This window comes from Leptonychotes weddellii, chromosome 4, assembly GCF_054177405.1.
Source record: "Leptonychotes weddellii isolate Sample4059 chromosome 4, ASM5417740v2, whole genome shotgun sequence".
Taxonomy (NCBI): domain Eukaryota; kingdom Metazoa; phylum Chordata; class Mammalia; order Carnivora; family Phocidae; genus Leptonychotes; species Leptonychotes weddellii.
The window spans coordinates 66,830,710-66,849,606 of record NC_138372.1 but is presented as its reverse complement, the minus strand read 5'-3'; the positions used below and the strand labels follow the sequence as shown (position 1 = coordinate 66,849,606).

The following is an 18,897-nucleotide window of genomic DNA, read 5'->3' as shown; positions in this document are numbered from 1 at the left end:
TCTCTGTATATATTACATACTCAATAAATAAATGAAAACGTGAGAGCAGAGTTCACAACTATTCCTAAGGATGGCAGAATATGCAGAGATAGCTATTATCCACTCAACAGTTTCATACCTGACTCAAAATATTTGGACTTTGCCTCTAAAATCTGAGAATAATTAAGCATGTGAACAGTTTAGCACAGTGCCTAGTACAGTATGTACAAAATACATCCAGGAAAGAGCTGGAGCTAGAGACTATTTCTCTACTCTGTCCCACACAAACATGTTTAAGTGCTGCTCATTATGTAATCCAACTGCTTTTAAGATAGCGTTTATGCTTCTCTTCTAATGGGTTTTTTTTTTCCCTATATATAACTAACAAGCTATTGAAAGAAAAACAGAAGTTTTATCTCATCCAAATGCAACTGGGAAAATGTATCACTACATGATGCTTGTAAATGTCATATGTGGAGAGCTTCCAGAGACTCTTATTTCATGAAAAAAAAATGGCCAATATCACTGTCAGACATCTTATAGCTGCCACACAACTTTGTAATGCTGGACACAAAATAAGCAAGGTAACTTTATATTTTCTAAAAAAAATACTACTGAATAAATCTAAAATTACTATGTGAATATTAAGAGATGTTCCTTTTAAACCAAGATGTATTCTGAAAAGCAATCAAGCAAAGAAATTTAACATCTACCACACACTATATAAAAATGGATTATTTAGGATACTTGCCCCTTGAGATATACAATATTACATAATGAATAGTTTTTATGACCCACTTAGCTAAATAAGCTCATGTTTCTTCTCATTTACAGAAGAGTTATTTAGTTTGGCTGCTGGATGTAGATTTTTGGTTTTATGAAAAAGAGTAATTGAGGATACTGCAGAGAGCCAAGACTTATATGGGCAGATGATATACCATATACTATTAGCCTTTACAAACAGCTAAGAAAGCAAACCTTAACCTTACGTATCAGTGTTACTCTCTTGCTTCAGGATAAGGATTATAAGTTTGCTTAAGAGTAGGATAAGAGTCAGTTCTGTAATAAACAAGTTCAGCTGTTTTCAAACAGATAAATACATTCTTAACTGTATGACTATCACAAAACCTAGGCCACCTTAACATGATATTTAATTCTACATAGTATTTTCAAATATTATCTTTTCTCCTCATAGGCCCCAATTCCCATTCCCTTCAATATTTATAGAGAATTCTATTTATTTATAATTATAGTGAGAACTCCAGGTGTGGAGAAAATGTGTGCTACTATTGCTAAAGAGATATATGATTTTATTTCATGAGATAATTTCCTCTACTTTTCTTAAGACTATTTCATATCTATCCATTTGTTTATCTAAAGTTTCTTGACAATTTAAAGGCAAGGTTATGTTAAAAATATAAGCCACAATTCCCGTTCTCCAGGAGTTTGTAGCTAATATTATACAAATTACTAGTAAAGATAAGATGAAGTTTAGGAGGCTAGTCACAAAACTGAGCGATACAGAACACAGGTATTCATTAAATAAAGATTTCTTTATCATAAAATGAGACAACAGAATGATTTTTGTTGCAAGGTATCTTGCTAAAAATATTTCATATTTTTAAAAGGATACCATACTAAAGAGCATCATTTTCTCTTCAAAAATTCAAGCTTTTAATAAGTTCATTAATTTTACAAATATTTAAATACATATAATATGCAAGGAAATATACCAAATACTGTGAAAAATGCAAAATTATAGAGAAGTTTGTTGGGGGGGGGGGCACCTGGATGACTCAGTCAATTAAGCATCTGCTTCGGCTCAGGTCATGATCCCAGGATCCTGGGATCAAGTCCCACGCTGGCTCTCTGCTCAGCAGGGAGCCTGCTTCTCCCTCTCCCTCTGCGCCCCCCGCCCCCAACTCATGCATGCTCTCTCTCTCTCTCTCTCAAATAAATAAAATCTTAAAAAAAAAGTTTGTTTGGTCCTGTTCCCCAAGAGACTTACAATTCATTGGGGTCAGTACACATACCCCTTAAAATGCTTTTTCCTCTTGAGATACAAAATATGAATGAGGAAGTGTCAGAAAACATTTACTTATCCCCTACGTGTTTACCTGGTCTTGTAGTGACATCACTGGATTATTTTTGGTAGTGTTGATGTGAAGAACATGGTATTTATTCTTTGCACACAGGTCATAGGCAATATTGGTAAAGGAGGTGCTTGCAGTTTTGGGGACTCTGTTATAAATGATCACCATGTCCTCTTCCTCATCCAGCGCTGCCTCTTGCCGAGGACCATCCATTGTATGTCGCTGCTCAATTTCTCGAACTTCATGTCTTGCAATAGCCCTTTCTGCAAAGAAAAACAGTTATGAGTTCATTTTAAAGACAATGAAAATAATTTCCAATTCCTCGAACATAATTTTCCTATTCAAGAAATGAGTAAGAGCACTTGAAATGTTTTGAAGACCGAACATTCAGAATTACTCTTTGAAATATAATACACATGCATATACAGAACAACATAATAAACAGTCATCAAGTTTAGAATACCACAGACCGGAGACCGATGTAGTTCAAAAGTCACGCTATGTTTTTTTTTTTTTTTAGATTTTTAAAAAAATATTTTATTTTATTATTTATTTGACAGAGAGAGAGAGAGCAAGCACGGGCAGGGGGAGCGACAGGCAGAGGGAGAGGGAGAAGCAGACTCCCCAAGGACCAGAGAGCCTGACGCAGGGCTCAATCCCAGGACCCTGGGATCATGACCTGAGCCAAAGGCAGACACTTAACCAACTGAGCCACCCAAGGCGTCCCACACTACATTCTAATAGAATTTCTACAGCCTGAATTAACTCTCAAACACACAAAGACAGATTGCATGGAATACTAAACTTCACGGTAAAAAGTACATTTAGAAAATAAGTCATTTAGAATTTAAGCAAAGATTCTGAAATTTATACTTAGGATTTAATTACTCCCTCGTTTATCAAAAGGTAGCAGGGCAATGGTTATTTATAAATGCTGGAGTGATTTTAAGTAACAAGAGTAGAAACTATACCATTACAAATCCTTTTTCTTTTTGGTGTTGCAAGTCTTGGCTGTGTTTTGTTTTGTTTTTTAAGATTTTATTTATCTGTCAGAGAGAGAGAGAGAGCGCGCATACAAGCAGGGGGAGTTGCAGGAAGAGGGAGAAGCAGGCTCCCCGCTGAGCAAGGAGCCCTATGTGGGACTCAATCTAAGGACCACAGGGTCATGACCTGAGCTGAAGGCAGACGCTTAACTGGCTGAGCCACCCAGGTGTCCCAGTCCTGGCTATGTTTACTCCTTAAATTCTATGGTTCATCTAACTCAAATCACTACCATGCAGTTTGAAAAGCAGTTAGCATTTTGCATCCTATTACTATTATTCTCTATTTAATATAAGCTTTAGCTTTGAATGTTTTTTAGAATAAGGAAGCAAGAGAGGGGGAAGAGAGAAATGAGGGGATAAAAACCTCTAACACGATTACAATTACCTTGCACAGAGACACATACCGTGCACCCTCCTACCACCAGATCTTTGTGCAGCTCTCTCACACTCTTCCATTTCTCCTGTACCCTAATGCTGCCTGGTGAATTCCTCAACCTCCACATGAAATGTCATCACTGCTCAAAGGGGAAGTATTATCTGATCTCCCTAACTAGGTAGAATCACACACACAATGCATGCATATGTCCCACATACCACATGTCTCATAATAGCAATTTTTTAATATTGTATGTGTTATTAGTATCTGTCTACCATAAACCATGACTTAATACAATGACATGAAAAAGCAATGAGGTATAATTACAGTAACAAGCGCAGGCTTTAAATATTGTCAAACCATGAATCTTATATTTTGGTTCAGAAGATATACCACATTATAGAAAATACACTCTGAGCTGAGGGTTCACATTCACAAGACTTGAATAAAAGTTCCAGGCCTGTGGGCTTTCCAAAACAGGAGGAGTAGTGCATATATTTATCTATATGTATATGCATATATGTTTCCTTTTTTTTTTTTCTTCCCCTTGGGAGAGTTGGACGAGAATGTGCAGAGAAGGAAATGAGCTTAATGTTGAACACACTGTTGGATTGCCTGGGATATCCAGGAGATGTTATGTAGATAATTGGGCACATAGGTCAAGAGTTGAGAATAAACATTCAAGTAGAAGATATCTGGGAAAACCATGGAAATGAATGCAACTGCCTAGATAATCTAGAATATGTAGCATGGGAAAGAGACTCTGGGACAGAATCTCAGGAAATACCAAAATTTAAGTAGCAAGTAGAGATAATCTATAGAAGGAGGCTAAGAAGAAAGAGAAAGGAAGCAGGGCAGACTTAAGAATCACATGCTACATGATAGAAAGCATAATACTTTTCAAATTGACAGTGCTTTCCAAATGGACCTATAAATCAAGGTAATATATGAGGTTACAAGCATCTACATAAGATCTGGAAGCTATCTCAGGTTGAGAACCTACATACATTATTATATTCAATAATTTTTAAGGACTCTTATCTCCCAAACAACCTCAAACTGTCATCAGATCCAAAACTATTACAATATTGTTAGGTACATACACCATCCTCTTTCAACAGAGGGAAATAAAACAGTTCCGCTGTCATTCAAGGGCTGACAGAAGCGTGAGAGGTCTCCTCTAGCAGCCCAGACGTGCAACAAATTGCCTTTAAAAGATTCACCTACGAGCAACAATGCTGATTTGACTTTAACTGGTTTTTCTGAAATCAAGTACTTGGAAAAGAAGACTTCATGTGTTATTTCATATACGGGTACCCCTTTTACCTATAGAATACTTAATGACTAAAGAAAATCTGCAACATTAATAGTATTTATAATTATCTACTTAATAAAATTTTATATGCCCAACAAATTGGGAAAATCAGCTACTAAATTAAAAAAAATTTTTTTTTTTAAAGATTGTATTTACTTATTTGACAGAGAGAGAACAAACAAGCAGGGGGAGCAGCAGGGAGAGGAAGAGGGAGAGGCAGACTCTTCGCTGAGCAGGATGCCCCATGTGGGGCTCGATCCCAGGACTCTGGGATCATGATCTGAGTCGAAGGCAGACATTTAACCAACTGAGCCACCCAGGCGCCCCTTAAAAATATTTTTAAAAAGAAGTGATCATTTAGTCTGTGGATTCTTAAAATTTTTTTGTAGTGATAAAACTCTAGCCAGACCATGTCACATGTTGTAAAAATTAATCACAGTTCTTGGTTCATCATGGTATTAAATTATATTCAGTATATATTAACACAATTTAAAAAGACTTCTATGCAACAGTGCAAATATGGGAGTCAATACTTTCCTCATTCAATAACATATTTATATGCATTTTCTATTTTTCAAGTGTTTTTACTTTGCTTTAACAAACAGGATAATTATTAACATAGTGTTATGCCTAAAACTACATAAAAAGATAAAAACAGTGGAATGTCAAGAGCATTTTTGTTAGGAATATTTGTTTATTACATCAAATCTCGGGGCGCCTGGGTGGCTCAGTCAGTTAAGTGTCCGACTCTTGATTTCGGTTCAGGTCATGATCTCAGGGTCCTGAGGTGGAGCCCCGAGTTGGGCTCCATGCTCAGCGGGGAGTCTGCTTGAGATTCTCTCTCTCCCTCCCCGTTCATGCTTTCTCTTTCTCTAAAATAAATAAATAAATCTTTTTAAAAAAATCAAGTCTCGCTTAGTTGAATAATAGTAATAACTGCTGAGGGTAAAATACTATCTCTTTCCACCTGTGACAAATGTGAAATCAGTAAGGGTGTTTGCAATATAGCCATATTCTTTACTTACTAGGTATTTGACAGTTCCAATTCTTTTTTATCAAAGATGCTCTACATCTAGTTAGTACAGCTTCTTCCGAGATCTCTTAAATCAATGGGGAAGCTTTATTAGTTACAGCACATTTGTAGTGCACTTAGAGAATGTAGGCAGTAACTTAAAATACTTACGATGCTTTCTGAAGTAATGCTTTTCTTCATGTTTGAGTAATGAATTATAAAGAATCTGCTACGCAAGGTATTTCAGAACCACCACAAAATGGGTAGCCTACAAACAACATGGGGTGCGATCCGAGAGTCATGAAATTACAGACAAGCCAGGCACCAGTGGCACTAACGTGCACAACACTGAAGACAGACACTGAACTCCACGGCGATTCTAGTTCTTCTAGGCTCCTGCACAGGGTGGCATATATCTCAGCTCAGTGAAACCTTTCCTTGTGGCAAATTATCAACAAACTCAAGTCTTTTAAAAGACCATTCATAACAGCAGTAATTACCTATTTCTGCATTGGCAGGGCATTAAAGGCCTTATTTAGGGCCAGAATGTAATGATCAAGCTAAATATAAAACACTGCACTAAATACACCAAACCAGATCCTACACAGCGTTAAAGTCACAAAAATGTATCAGACTACAGAAAAACAAAAGAAAACAGAAGTGAAGATTTTTTTTTTAAATCACAACACATCTTTTAATGACAATTTTTTTTAACATTAAGATTATTGTTTTGGGGAACACCTTTTCTCCTTGAACATGTTATTAAATGTTCAATGTACTAAATAATTTAACTTATACATTTATAGAGAAATAAGAGAAATAAGTTTTGTGTTTTATACAAATTAAAGGACCCATGCATATATAACTCTCTCCCCCTGCCACAGCTCAATTTTAAAATGGTCTCAGCAGAAAATAAATACTTCACAAATGTCCAAAATGTGTAGCATATCTCTGTATTGTGGATAACAGATTAGGACTTAAGGGAGAAAAGAAATAACAGAAGGAAAGAGCAATACATTGCCTTGTTTTCAAATACTGAAACTTCTGCATGTTAAAGTAAAAAATATATAGTTAGAATACATGGGGTGCCTGGGTGGCTCAGTCATTAAGCGTCTGCCTTTGGCTCAGGGGATCGAACCCCGCATCAGGCTCCCTGCTCGGTGGGAAGCCTGCTTCTCCCTCTCCCACTCCCCCTGCTTGTGTTCCTGCTCTCGCTGTGTATCTCTCTGTCAAATAAATAAATAAAATCTTTAAAAAAAAAAAATACAAGTAAATATGTAATAAATAAAAGGAATACTGAGAAAAAAATTACCAGATTTTAATATTTACAATTATAAGAAAAACACAGAAATGGGCAAGACACTATTAATACTTCAGGAGATAATAAGCTAAGATGGTTCATAAGAGATTTAAACCATATATGCATGACAGGGCAGAGCAAAAGTATTAGTGGCATCATGACTTTTTGGGTCATAAGAGTATGATAAAAACTATGGACCCTTTCTCCAGAAAGACTGACTTGGGCATTTCAAGGAGGGGGGGGCTCTGTGACCCCAGATTAACTACTTAAAAAAAAAAAAAAAAGCTCCAAGGACAACAAACCTAACAGTAAATTGCCTTAAGGCAGAGTATATATAGATAATTATAAAAATAGGTTACTCATTAGTAAGGACTGTAGGCAAAGAGAAATCACTGAGGAAAGCAGCAGTGTCCACCTGAGAAATGTCTATGGGTAAGGATGCCCTGGCACAAAACTTGACCTGTCTGGGCAATGCAAGTATGCCTGTTGCACACCTAGATAAACTGGGCTCTAACAGCTTGCTGCCATCAAATATCCGAATTAAAGTGGATCTTCAGCATTCTCTAGGGATTAACCCTGAACTGTGTAAATCCCCAACCCTGTTATGAAGTATAATTTATTCCCCAAAATATGTATACACTATGTAAAGTAGGAAGGGACAAAGTTGCACCAAAAGAAAATTATGAAGCTATTTAACTGATTCTTTCTTCAGCACCACTTGCTGTGAATGTACTATCTAACCAAACCACCATGGGGCGCCTGGGTGGCTCAGTTGTTAAGCGTCTGCTTTCGGCTCAGGTCGTGATCCCAGTGTCCTGGGATCGAGTCCCGCATGGGCTCCTTACTCGGCGGGAAGCCTGCTTCTCCCTCTCCTACTCCCCGCTGCTTGTGTTTCCCTCTCTCGCTGTGCCTCTATCTGTCAAATAAATAAAATCATTAAACAAACAAACAAAAAACACCACCACCTGATCCTCACGGACATAGTACTTGGCAATCACTATAAATTAAATATGGCTGTCTCGTTGTATACATCATTTTCTTAAGAATATTTTCAGCCTGTATCAGTCTTCTGGAACTCAACCACCATGGGGACTGACAAAATAAATTTCTACATGAAAGGCTGAAGGCTGGACACTGAACACTGGCCAGTGCTTTCTTGTGTGGTTTCCAGGCAGTCAACAAAGGGTGCCTGAGCTATCATTAAAAGTTATGTCTAAGTGGATCATCCTGTAAAAAAAAAAAAAAAAAAGAGCTGATAGCACCTTTCACTTCAAGGGAGATGGAGTAGACCAATGTTTTGCTATTCTTTCCACTATGGACAACGAAAAACCCTGGATGTTATAAGACAAGCACAAGACTAGGAGGTAGGAGAGAAGGCAGCCGGCCAACTAGTTAGGGTTCTTGGGACTCAGGAATGACAAAGTGGCAAGTTCCCGTCACATACCCCAGCTCTGGAGCAGTAGTGGCTGGCAGCCCAGAAATGGGCACACACAGGAAGAACCCAAACAGTAGCCTATTCTCTAGCCAAAGGACCAAGGGAGTGACAGCAAAGCAAGACTGAAAACTCTTAGACAAGGACAGCTCTAGTCAAACCCTACAGAAAAAACTGGTCTCCTCTCCACCCTCACAGGACAAGTAGGCAGCCCAGACTTCTACCCTCACAAGGTTGTAATGAGGTACTCAATGTCCCTGATAGGGTGGTGTCGAAGAAGACCAAGCAGGGAGCCAGGACTTTCATCCCAGGCAGCAGGTATCAAGCCACCTCTACAGTGTCAGGGAGACCATGCAAACACACCTACTTCCACAGGGCAGTGATGTGGAGCCCCTACCTCTCCCCTTCTTGGCAGGGTTAGAGGAGACAGGTGGAGAGTCAGGACTTGCACCGTCCTCCAGTATGCTAAAGCCACTCCGACCTCTGCCCAGCGGTAAGAACGAGCCCACCAGCCATTGACAGCAGCTGATAGAGGACCTGGACTTCCAGTTCCACTTGGAAGTAAAAAAGGAGCACCCCTCCCCTTGCCAGAGCAGCGTCAGAAAAAGTCAACTGAAACAGATTTATATACTATCCAGAGTCACATCAGAATACAAAAATGTCCAAGTTTCAATCAAATACTACTCAACATATCAAGAACCAGGAAGATCTCAAACCCAATGAACAGAGACAATCAAGAAACAACAACATTCAGAAGACAGAGATGTTAGAATTATTAAAGATTTAAAGTGGTCATGATAAAAATGCTTTCATGAACAATTATGAACAAGCTTGAAACAAATGAATAAACAGAAAGCCTCAGCAAATAGGCCCAGTAATAAAAAAGAATATATAAAAAGGACTTAAATGGAAATTTCAGAACTCAAAATTAAAATAATCAAAATAAAAAACTGAATAGGCTCAACAGCAGAATGGTAGGTAAGAAAGGAGAAAAGTTTCATAAACTGGAAGACAGAACAAAAGAAATTACCCAATAGCAGTAACAGTGAGAAAATATGTTGCAAACAACAATAACAGAGCCTGAGGGAACTGTGGGATATAACAAAAGATCTATGTATTTGAGAGAGAGAGAGCACACAAGCGGGGGTAAGGGGCAGATGGAGAGAGAGAATCCCAAGCAGACTCCATGCTGAGCATGGAGCCCAACGCAGGTCACGATCTTACAACCCTGAGATTACGACCTGAGCAGAAACCAAGAGTTGGATACTTAACCAACTGAGCCACCCAGGCACCCCTCTGTCACAGAGTCTTGAAATGAGAGGAGAAAGAAGGCAGGGCTATAACAGTACTGAAAGAATTCACAGCTGAAAACATGACATTCTGACAAGAGACCTAAACATAAAGGTTCAAAATACTGGGCAAACTCCAAACAAGATAAACCAAAGATATCCCATAATAGGACACATCATAATTAAACTTCTGAAAAATAAAGACAAAGAAAAAAAATCTTGTAAGTAGCCAGAGCACATGAAGCCTTAACTATAGGAGAAAACTGGAATAGTAGAATAACAGCATGAAGTGGCACAATGTTTCTCAAGTGCTGAAACAAAAAGATCCTATACCCAGAGAAAATAATCTTCAGGAATGAAAAAGATAAATGAGATAGTTTCATCTGAAAGAAAACTAAGCGAATTTACCACCAGTAGATCTACCTTAAAGGTTAGCTAAAGAAAGTTATCTAAACATTGTGTGATGTGGTTCTAAATATATACAGAGGAAGTATTTAAGACAATTATATTGTAAATGACAGATAGTACAGGGATGTAAAAGGCGGTAAGGTATCTATACTTCACTTGAATTGGTAAAATTATGACACCAGTAGACTGTGACAAGTGATATTTATATAAATATAAAAATAAAGCAACCATGAAAAAAGCTATATGAAGACTTTAAACTCAAAAACACTTAGATAAATCACAATTCTAAAAAAAATATAAAACCTACAGGAATGCAGAAAGAAGAAAACAGAAACAACAAAACCAGAGAGAACAAACAAAAAATAAAAGTATCATGGGAAATTTTAAAAAGACATTGAAGTGAATTAAAAGAAAATTTGTGGGATACAGCTAATGCAGGACTGAGAGGGAAATTTACAACACTACATGCATACATCAAAAAAGAATAGTCTCCAACCAATCATTTAAGCTCCTACCTCAAAAACCAGAAAAAGAGCAAGATAAACTCAAAGCAAGAAGGAATGGAATAATAAAGAACAAAAACCAATGAAACTGAAAACAGAACAATATGGGGGGGAATGAATAAAACAAATAACTGGTTCTCTGAAAAAAAAAACAATTAAATTGATAAAATTTTAGCAAGACTGATAAAAATAAAGATAAATTATTAATATTAGGAGCAAATAAGACATCACTAGAGATTCTGCAGACATCAAAAGGATAGAAGAATACTACAGCTTTACACGCATAAATTTGGCAGCCTGATAAAATGGACAACTTCCTTGAAAAACAAACTGAGAACTCGTTCAATATGAAATTTATAATTTGAACTGCTTTAAAACCATTAAGGAAATTGAATTCGTAGTTTTGAAACTTCTGAAAATGAAATACCCAGGGATCTGGCAAAAGTGAACTTCTGTTCATGATAAAAACTCTCAGAAAAATAGGAATACAGAAAAAGTTCCTCTACAAAAATCCTACACCTACCATTATAGTTAATAGTGAAAAACTGAAATTGAATGCTTTCCTTCTAAGATCAGGAACAAGGCTACTGCAGTTTCACTACTCTTATTTAACATGGTGTTGGAAGTTCTAGCTAGTACATTAAAGCAACCCTGTTTGAAGATGATATAATTTTCTACAAAGAAAATCACAAGGAATCTACAAAAACAAAACAAAAGAATCCTAGAATAAGTCAGTTCAGCAAAGTTCCAGGATATAAAATAAAAATACAAAATCCAGGGGTACCTGGGTGACTCAGGTTAAATGTCCAACTCTTCATTTCGGCTCAGGTCATGATCTCAGGGTCATGAGATCGAGCCCTGCGTCAGACTCCATGCTGGGTGTGGAGCCTGCTTAAGATTCTCTCTCTCCCTTTCCCTCTGCTCCCCCCTCCCCCTCAAAAAAAGTAAATTAAAAAAATACAAAGTACAACTGTATTTCTATACTAAAAATAAACACATAGACACAAAAATGAAAATTACAGTATTATCTATAATCACACACAAAAAATACCCAGTTGTAAATCTAACAAAACATATACAGGACTATGTGCAGAAAAAAAGGTTGAAAACCTCCAAAACTTGTTATAAGACATGAATCTACACATTCAAGCTCAATGAACTACAAGAAGGATAAACTCAAAGAAATCCACAGTGACAAATTAAATCAAACTGTTAAAAGCCAAGGCCAAAGTGAGAATCTTGAAAGCAGCAAGAAAAAAGCCACTTATTACATACAAAGGATCTGCAGTTAAGATTAACAGTTTATGTTGGTCCACTTGATCATGTCCCTTAGGGTTCCTAGGCTCTGTTCCGTTTCCTCACTAGTTTTTCTTTTCATTCCTCTGACTATAATTTTAAATATTCTTTCTGTTCACTGATGGAAATTGAAAATAGGAATAGATATGCTTGAGTCCCCATTTTCTATCAAATTATTCATTTCAAGTGATGGAGATGCATAAAGAATGAAGTCTTAAAGTTGGTTTACCTATGATTTTTAACTATAATATTTTATATTTAAAAAATAAGTACCTAAAAAAAAGTACATCTATAATATTATCATTCTGTATTTAACTGTGCGGTTCAACTCTATACTAATATAGAAACAGACTAAATCTCAGACGACCAGGGGTGCCTGGGTGGCTCAGTTGTTAAGCATCTGCCTTAGGCTCAGGTCACGATCCCAGGACCCTGGGATCGAGCCCCGCATCGGGGTCCCTGCTCAGCGGGAAGCCTGCTTCTCCCTCTCCACTCCCCCTGCTTGTGTTCCCTCTCTCGCTGTGTCTCTGTCAAATAAATAAAATCTTTAAAAAAAAAAACAAACCAATCAATCAATCTCAGACAACCAGTTAAATGTGGAGCACATGGAAACGGTATCCTGACATCAGTATTTAACATCAGTATTTAACAAATGGGGATCACTTCTTTGACACTCAGTTTCCTCATCTAGATGGTAATAATAATGGTGCCTCTTGAAAACATGAGAATGCATATAAAAACTTACCACAGAGCATGCATATAACAGATGATGCATATAAATTTAAAATACATAGTGAGAACTCCATGTTAGCTACTACCAATATTATTATTTTATATAGGTGATTAGTGTATTTCTTAGATTGATAATAAAAGAAGGTTATAACTTAGGAGAATTTCACATTTTTTAATTTGTGTAATAACTGTAAAAAACTACAATCCAGCTTAGCAAGTATATTAAGTAAAATATAACTCATATGTCTTTAACTTAGTAACCTAACAACAAAAAGAATTATATTGGTGGTCACTGGATTGATGTGATATTTAACAGCTACTTTCTTATTCTTACCTAATCATCTCAAGAGCATTAATCAATATATTTTTAGTGGTAATTCATCAGTGAGATGAAGTTTGGAAAGAAAATTTGATTTTTATAATGTATTTTCATTAATGTTAAGGATTAATGCACAAGAATAATGTATATGTAAAACCTGTATTGCAAGGCCTAGGAGAAGTCACTGCATGTAAAGGCACTCCGTAAGTATTTGTTAAATTAAAAATAAATGAGTGCTAGGGCGCCTGGGTGGCTCAGTCAGTTGCGCGTCTGCCTTCGGATCAGGTCGTGATCTCCAGGTCCTGGGATCGAGCCCCACGTCGGGCTCCCTGCTCAGCGGGGAGTTTGCTTCTCCCTCTTCCTCTGCCTCTCCCCACTGCTCCTGCTCTATCTCTCTGTCTCAAATGAACAAAAAAAAATTCTAAAAAAATGAGTACTTTATACACTGTTGAGTGTCTTATAAATGCTTTTGTTTTTAATATTAATGAGCCCATTTAATAAGATCTTGAGAGTACTTTATTTTTGGTAATTTTTAAAAGTGAAGTTCTCACAAAATTAATCATCTTAAAGTAAACAATTCAGCGGCATTTAGCACATTCACAATGTGGGCAACTGCCATTTCTATCTAGCTCCGAACACGTCTTCACCCTGAAGGAAATCCGACACCCAGCAAGCAAGTGCTCCACGCTGCCTTCTCCCCTGACCCCTGGCAACTACCAGTCCGTGTTGTCCCCATGGGTTTACCTCTTCCGGATATTTCACTACACAGTACTGCAATACCACAGCAACAAGTATTCATTCATATCCAAAAAATGAGCTGACGGTGAAAACTTCAGAGGAATGTTTATATGTAAACTTTGTATCTAAACTCTCATTTTAACTTTTAACCTCCTAAGTGCTCTTTTTTCCTTCTCGTCAGTTTAAAATTTCCTTTCTCTTATACGTTCAAGGGGAAATGTAAACTTACTCATATGGACACATACTGATTGTGAAGAAAATACTCACATGGGCAAAGCATCTGAATAGATATTTCTCCAAAGATGATACATAAATGACCAACAAACATAAGAAAAAAATGCTCAACATCATTAGTTGTTAGGGAAATACAAATCAAAACCAGTCACACCTACCAGGATGGCTATAATTAAACCAAACCAGACCAACCAACCAAACAATAAGGATGTGGAGGAATTGGCACCTTCAGGCACTGCTAGTGGGAATAGAAAATGCTGTGACGATGGAAAAGGGCTTGGAGGCACAATACTGAATGGTGCACGTAGGCCTTAAAGGTGGTTCTTGATAAGCTTAGAACATGGGAGAAGGGGTAAGGGCAAGGTAAAACCTGACACAAACGAGTGCACAGAGGCCAGATCACAGTGTCTTAATCACCATTCTGGGAATATGAACTTTGAAGTCAGCAGTTCTCAAACTTACTGATCTCGGAACCTCTTTTATATAAGCCCAAAAATTGCGGACTTCAAAGAGTTTTTGTTCATGTGGATTATATCTATCATCATCCTAGTAAAAATAAAAACTGTAAAACTTTAAAAATATTAATTCATTTAAAAATAATAAAACATGTTAAAATTAATGGCATATTTTTGTATTTTTCCAAAAAAAAAAAACTTTTAGTAAAGAGTTTTTACATATCTTTTTAAATGTTTGGCTTAATGAAAGAAAACTAGATTCTCATACCTGCTTCTCCATTCAAAATGAAAACATATATTCTTTGGATTGGAGCCTATGAAGAAAATCAGACTCATGCACATACGCAGTTGAAAAAGGAATATTTTAATAGCTTTTGCAAACAATTGGGAATATTCTTGACACTACACTAAAACTCAACAAGTGTCAGTTTCTTAAAGGCTAATTACAATGGGATATAAAGCCATATTAATAAACTTTTCATACGCTGTTATATTGATCTACCTTATACTGTCATTTGAAAAATACTGGTTCATGGTGTTATACAGATCCTCCAAATGTTAACACATTTAATGATACAATCCCACCCCCCATGCAAAAAAATCACAAGCATTATATCACTGCCATTCTCACGAGAAAAGTCCTTAAGTACTGGGAAGCTGTCATGTTTGTGGTGGCAGCCACAAGTTTGTCAAATTTTATAATAGCAATAAATACTGTCAGCTGGTTTTCCTTGAAGTGACAAGTTCACTTTGTTTCTGAGAAAATGTCTACCCCACTCTGAATAAACACAATTTATCTGTTGATTTTTCTTTCAAGTAAAAACAGTAACTTATGGAAAAGTGGCTTGTTGAGCTTATAACTCAACCAACACAAGTACTTTCCCTCAAGACGACCATTGTACTTTTGGTATGCAGAAGTGCTTGGTGTACTTTCCATTTTGTCACAGAATATTAAAAAGACATATGTTAAATAGTCAAGATTTAATAAAGGCAATGGTTTTGACTGCTTTATAAAGGACATTCTTACTGAAAATGGCTTCATTTTGTAACTATGAATCAGTGTGGTAAAGAATACAAAGATAACTAGTACAATCTGATGTCACAATTCCTTTGTACGAGTTACAAATGAAAACTAGTGAAAAAAGGCAACTAACAACTCAGAATTATTATGGAAATAGTTGTGGAGTACTTTGTGAACACCCTGAAAAGGTCTTGAGAACCCCTGATATCCACGGACCATACCTTGAGAACAACTTCTTTGTAACAATGTAGACACATTCTTGAAGAGTTTTAAGTAACAGTCCATTTAAGACCTCCACAATGCAAGGTTCCATGGGGCATCACTTTATAGACTGATACCCCTGGAACTGACTCTTAATCTTCTGAAGACATAATGGAGATAAAGACCTGAAGGAAGGTAGTTGCAGTAAGGATGAAGCTTTCGAACTGGTAGGAGACAGACTAATAAAAGCTTAGGTGAAAAAAAGTAGATGAGAAGCTGGAAGAGGTTAAGGCTTTTCTCTAAGCTTCTGTACTGAGGAGGAGCATGGTGCCATTCACTGAGTTTGAGCATTAGGAACAGGAAGAAGAGCAACTGGGGTAGGAGAAGAAAGAAATTCAAGATATTTGGTAATCTACATTGAAGTTCCAACTGAGAAATCAAATATGTGGTATGTTGAAGAGTCTATTTCATAAGGGCTTTTTGAGCTTATATAATACTACAACCAAGTCCAAGAGGTCTAAAAGACAGAGTAGAGAAAGCACAATAGCAGAAAAGATCTGGACTGCAGAGTGTAATATGGCATCTGTTCTCTCCTAGCCCCATGGAGAGCCATATACCCATGTGTTTGAGCTGTTGGAGAAAGGAAATGCAGGACAATGATAAAGGAGCTGTTTTTAAAGAAGGGCTCTGTAATACACAGGGGTATTATTCTAGTTAGGGAAACATCAAGTACTAGAACACATAAAATTCCAATCATTTACCATAACAAAAGCTTAGTTCTTATTCAAGTACCAGTGTGAGTGTTCCAGACTGGTAGATGGCCTTTTATACAATGATTCAAGGAATCAGCTTCCTTCCTTCTTATAACTTTGACATTCCTCCAGGAACTCAAAGTATTTTGCAGCCAGTTAGCAGATGTGGCAAGATAGGGTGGAGAAAACACTATAACATCTCAACTATCCTGGCAAACATTAGTCATATGGCTACACCTAGCTGCAGGGATGGTGGTAAAAAAAATTTAGCCTTGGGTGGGCAGTTGCTTCTTAGCAATAAAGACATACTATGAGAGGGAAAGCATGAACAGTTGTTATATAGTTAGCCATCTCCCTATACGGGCACACAAATCAGATTCACAAGTGATAAAGTATGACACGGATGGGGGGCAAATATAAGAAATTTCTCTATTTCTACATGGAACTTAGCATCAGTCTCAGCACCATGAGGCTCTAGTACTTTCTGACATTTTCTTTTGGGGAAGCAGCAGAGACGATGTTTGATCGGAGACGGTTGCTCAGTTGACAAAAAGGAGATAGGGCAGATGCTTGGAGGTAGACGGGATTCTACCTTTTTTTTTTTTTTTTAACCACATTTGAGACACCTCTGGAAGATTTCCAGAAGAATCAGAATGACATTTCAATGGAGAATAAGGTCCTACGCAAACATCTGGGGTCAAGACCAAGTGAAGAACAGGCTATTATGTAACTCTGATTCCATAAACATTCACAGGGCTAGTGTGAGGAAAACCTGGATTACCAGTTTTAGACATAGTCCGTTTTAGGTGCCTATGGAATGTCCAGGCAATAATGTGTAGGTTGCTGAAGACATACAACTCAGGAGAAATTTCTGAATTAGAGACAGGACTTCAGGAGTCACAACCAAAGGCAGCAACAGATGTCAAGGGAGTGAATGGGATCATGAAGGAAAGTAGAAAGTTAAAAATAAAGAGCATCAAACAGAATATAAGACCATCAGCCTTCAATCTAAAGATTTCTTTCACTAACACTACCTATATGTGCAATACAACCAAAACCAATCTTAGAATATTAATGCAAGATCATGTGTTTACCTACTAATAAACATTTTAAGTGCTTCTGGCCACACTGTCCACTTTTAAATATCCATATTTAGTGCACTTCAACAAGTAAAGCAGTTGTAAGACCTATACCCTTAGCTTTACATCTTACTGATATGCCTTTGGAATGCTTTTTGAGGGCTTGATGAGTTTTCTAATTCAGAAAGCATATATTTGGGCCTTATTACTACAGAATGCACTTTATTAAAATAAATCTCTAGCATTCTTTTTTAAAGTAAAATAAAGATATGATAATATGAAAGATTTGAAGGTAGAAAGAAAGTTATTCAGGGAAGACAAAAATTGTTCCTAAAGCATAATGTAAACACTAGAGGAAAAATACAATAGGGGGGACTCAATTATATGTAAACTTTGTAATCCAGCTAAAATATTAATTTTAATATTAAAGTGGCAGGAAGAATCAGAAATTTCCTCATATTTTAGCGTAAGTCCAAACTGCCACTAAAATAGATGTGCTTTGATTACTGAAAAAAATACCATACCAAGAAAATTAAAGCATTTTCAAAATCAAGAAAGAAATGCCAATAGTCTACAAAGCTGAATTATTTTCACACTTCAACAACTGCACCTGATGCTCCACTGACTAGTAAGTAAAAAAGGAGAAACTAGGACTCAACTCCAGCTGGGTTTGGAGATCATTAAAACCTAATTCAACAGCTGTTTGAGAATTAGAATTCGTGATGCTGAAAACCTGCCGTTATTTCACTAGAGCCTGATATATATATCATTCTGTAGAGCAATGGTTTTCAATTTGAGCATGTAACAGAATGACTTGCAGGATTTGTAAAATATAGATTCCTGCCTTCCCATATTTTCCAGTTAACTAATTCAGGGCCCGAGGAATTTACATTTCTATCAAGTTCCTAGGTGATGCTGATATGATGGTCCAGGAACTGAGAATTCAAGTTCTATAGAGTATTTTTTGGTTTATTAAGAAGACAGTTATAGAATAGTCTTTTTTCTATGTAAACAGCTCACTGGTATCCCCATTTGGAATTTACAGTAATTTTTGAAACAGTTTAGAGCTGTGAAAAATAACACTATTCACCTTCATGGTATAAACTAGTTGAAAGGGTGTTCCAGTCGAGACAGCCATTCATGGTACTGATTCTTCTGAGCTAGGTGTGTGTCCCATCTCTTTCCCTGCTCCCCACCAACCATTAGGTCTCCAAAGGCTAGGCAATTCCTCCTTCAAGGAAGCTATAATCATCATTATGGGAGGCATACGTGAAATATTTCTTTTTTTTTTATTCTTATGTTAATCCCCATACATTACAT

At 36.9% G+C, this 18,897-nt stretch overlaps 1 protein-coding gene across 2 annotated transcripts in view; it reads right to left on the bottom strand.

Annotated features, from left to right (window-relative positions):
• Positions 1–2,587, bottom strand: part of HS2ST1 (heparan sulfate 2-O-sulfotransferase 1) — a 37,462-nt gene extending 34,875 nt beyond the window's left edge. Inside the window, exon 1 of one of the 2 annotated variants that reach the window (XM_081818729.1) lies at positions 2,097–2,587. In XM_081818729.1, coding sequence (XP_081674855.1) covers positions 2,097–2,285 — 189 coding nt within the window. In that variant the 5' untranslated portion in view covers positions 2,286–2,587. The remainder of the gene's footprint in view (positions 1–2,096) is intronic. The other variant, XM_081818730.1, reaches the window with a different exon arrangement.
• Positions 2,588–18,897: the final 16,310 nt, after the last annotated feature.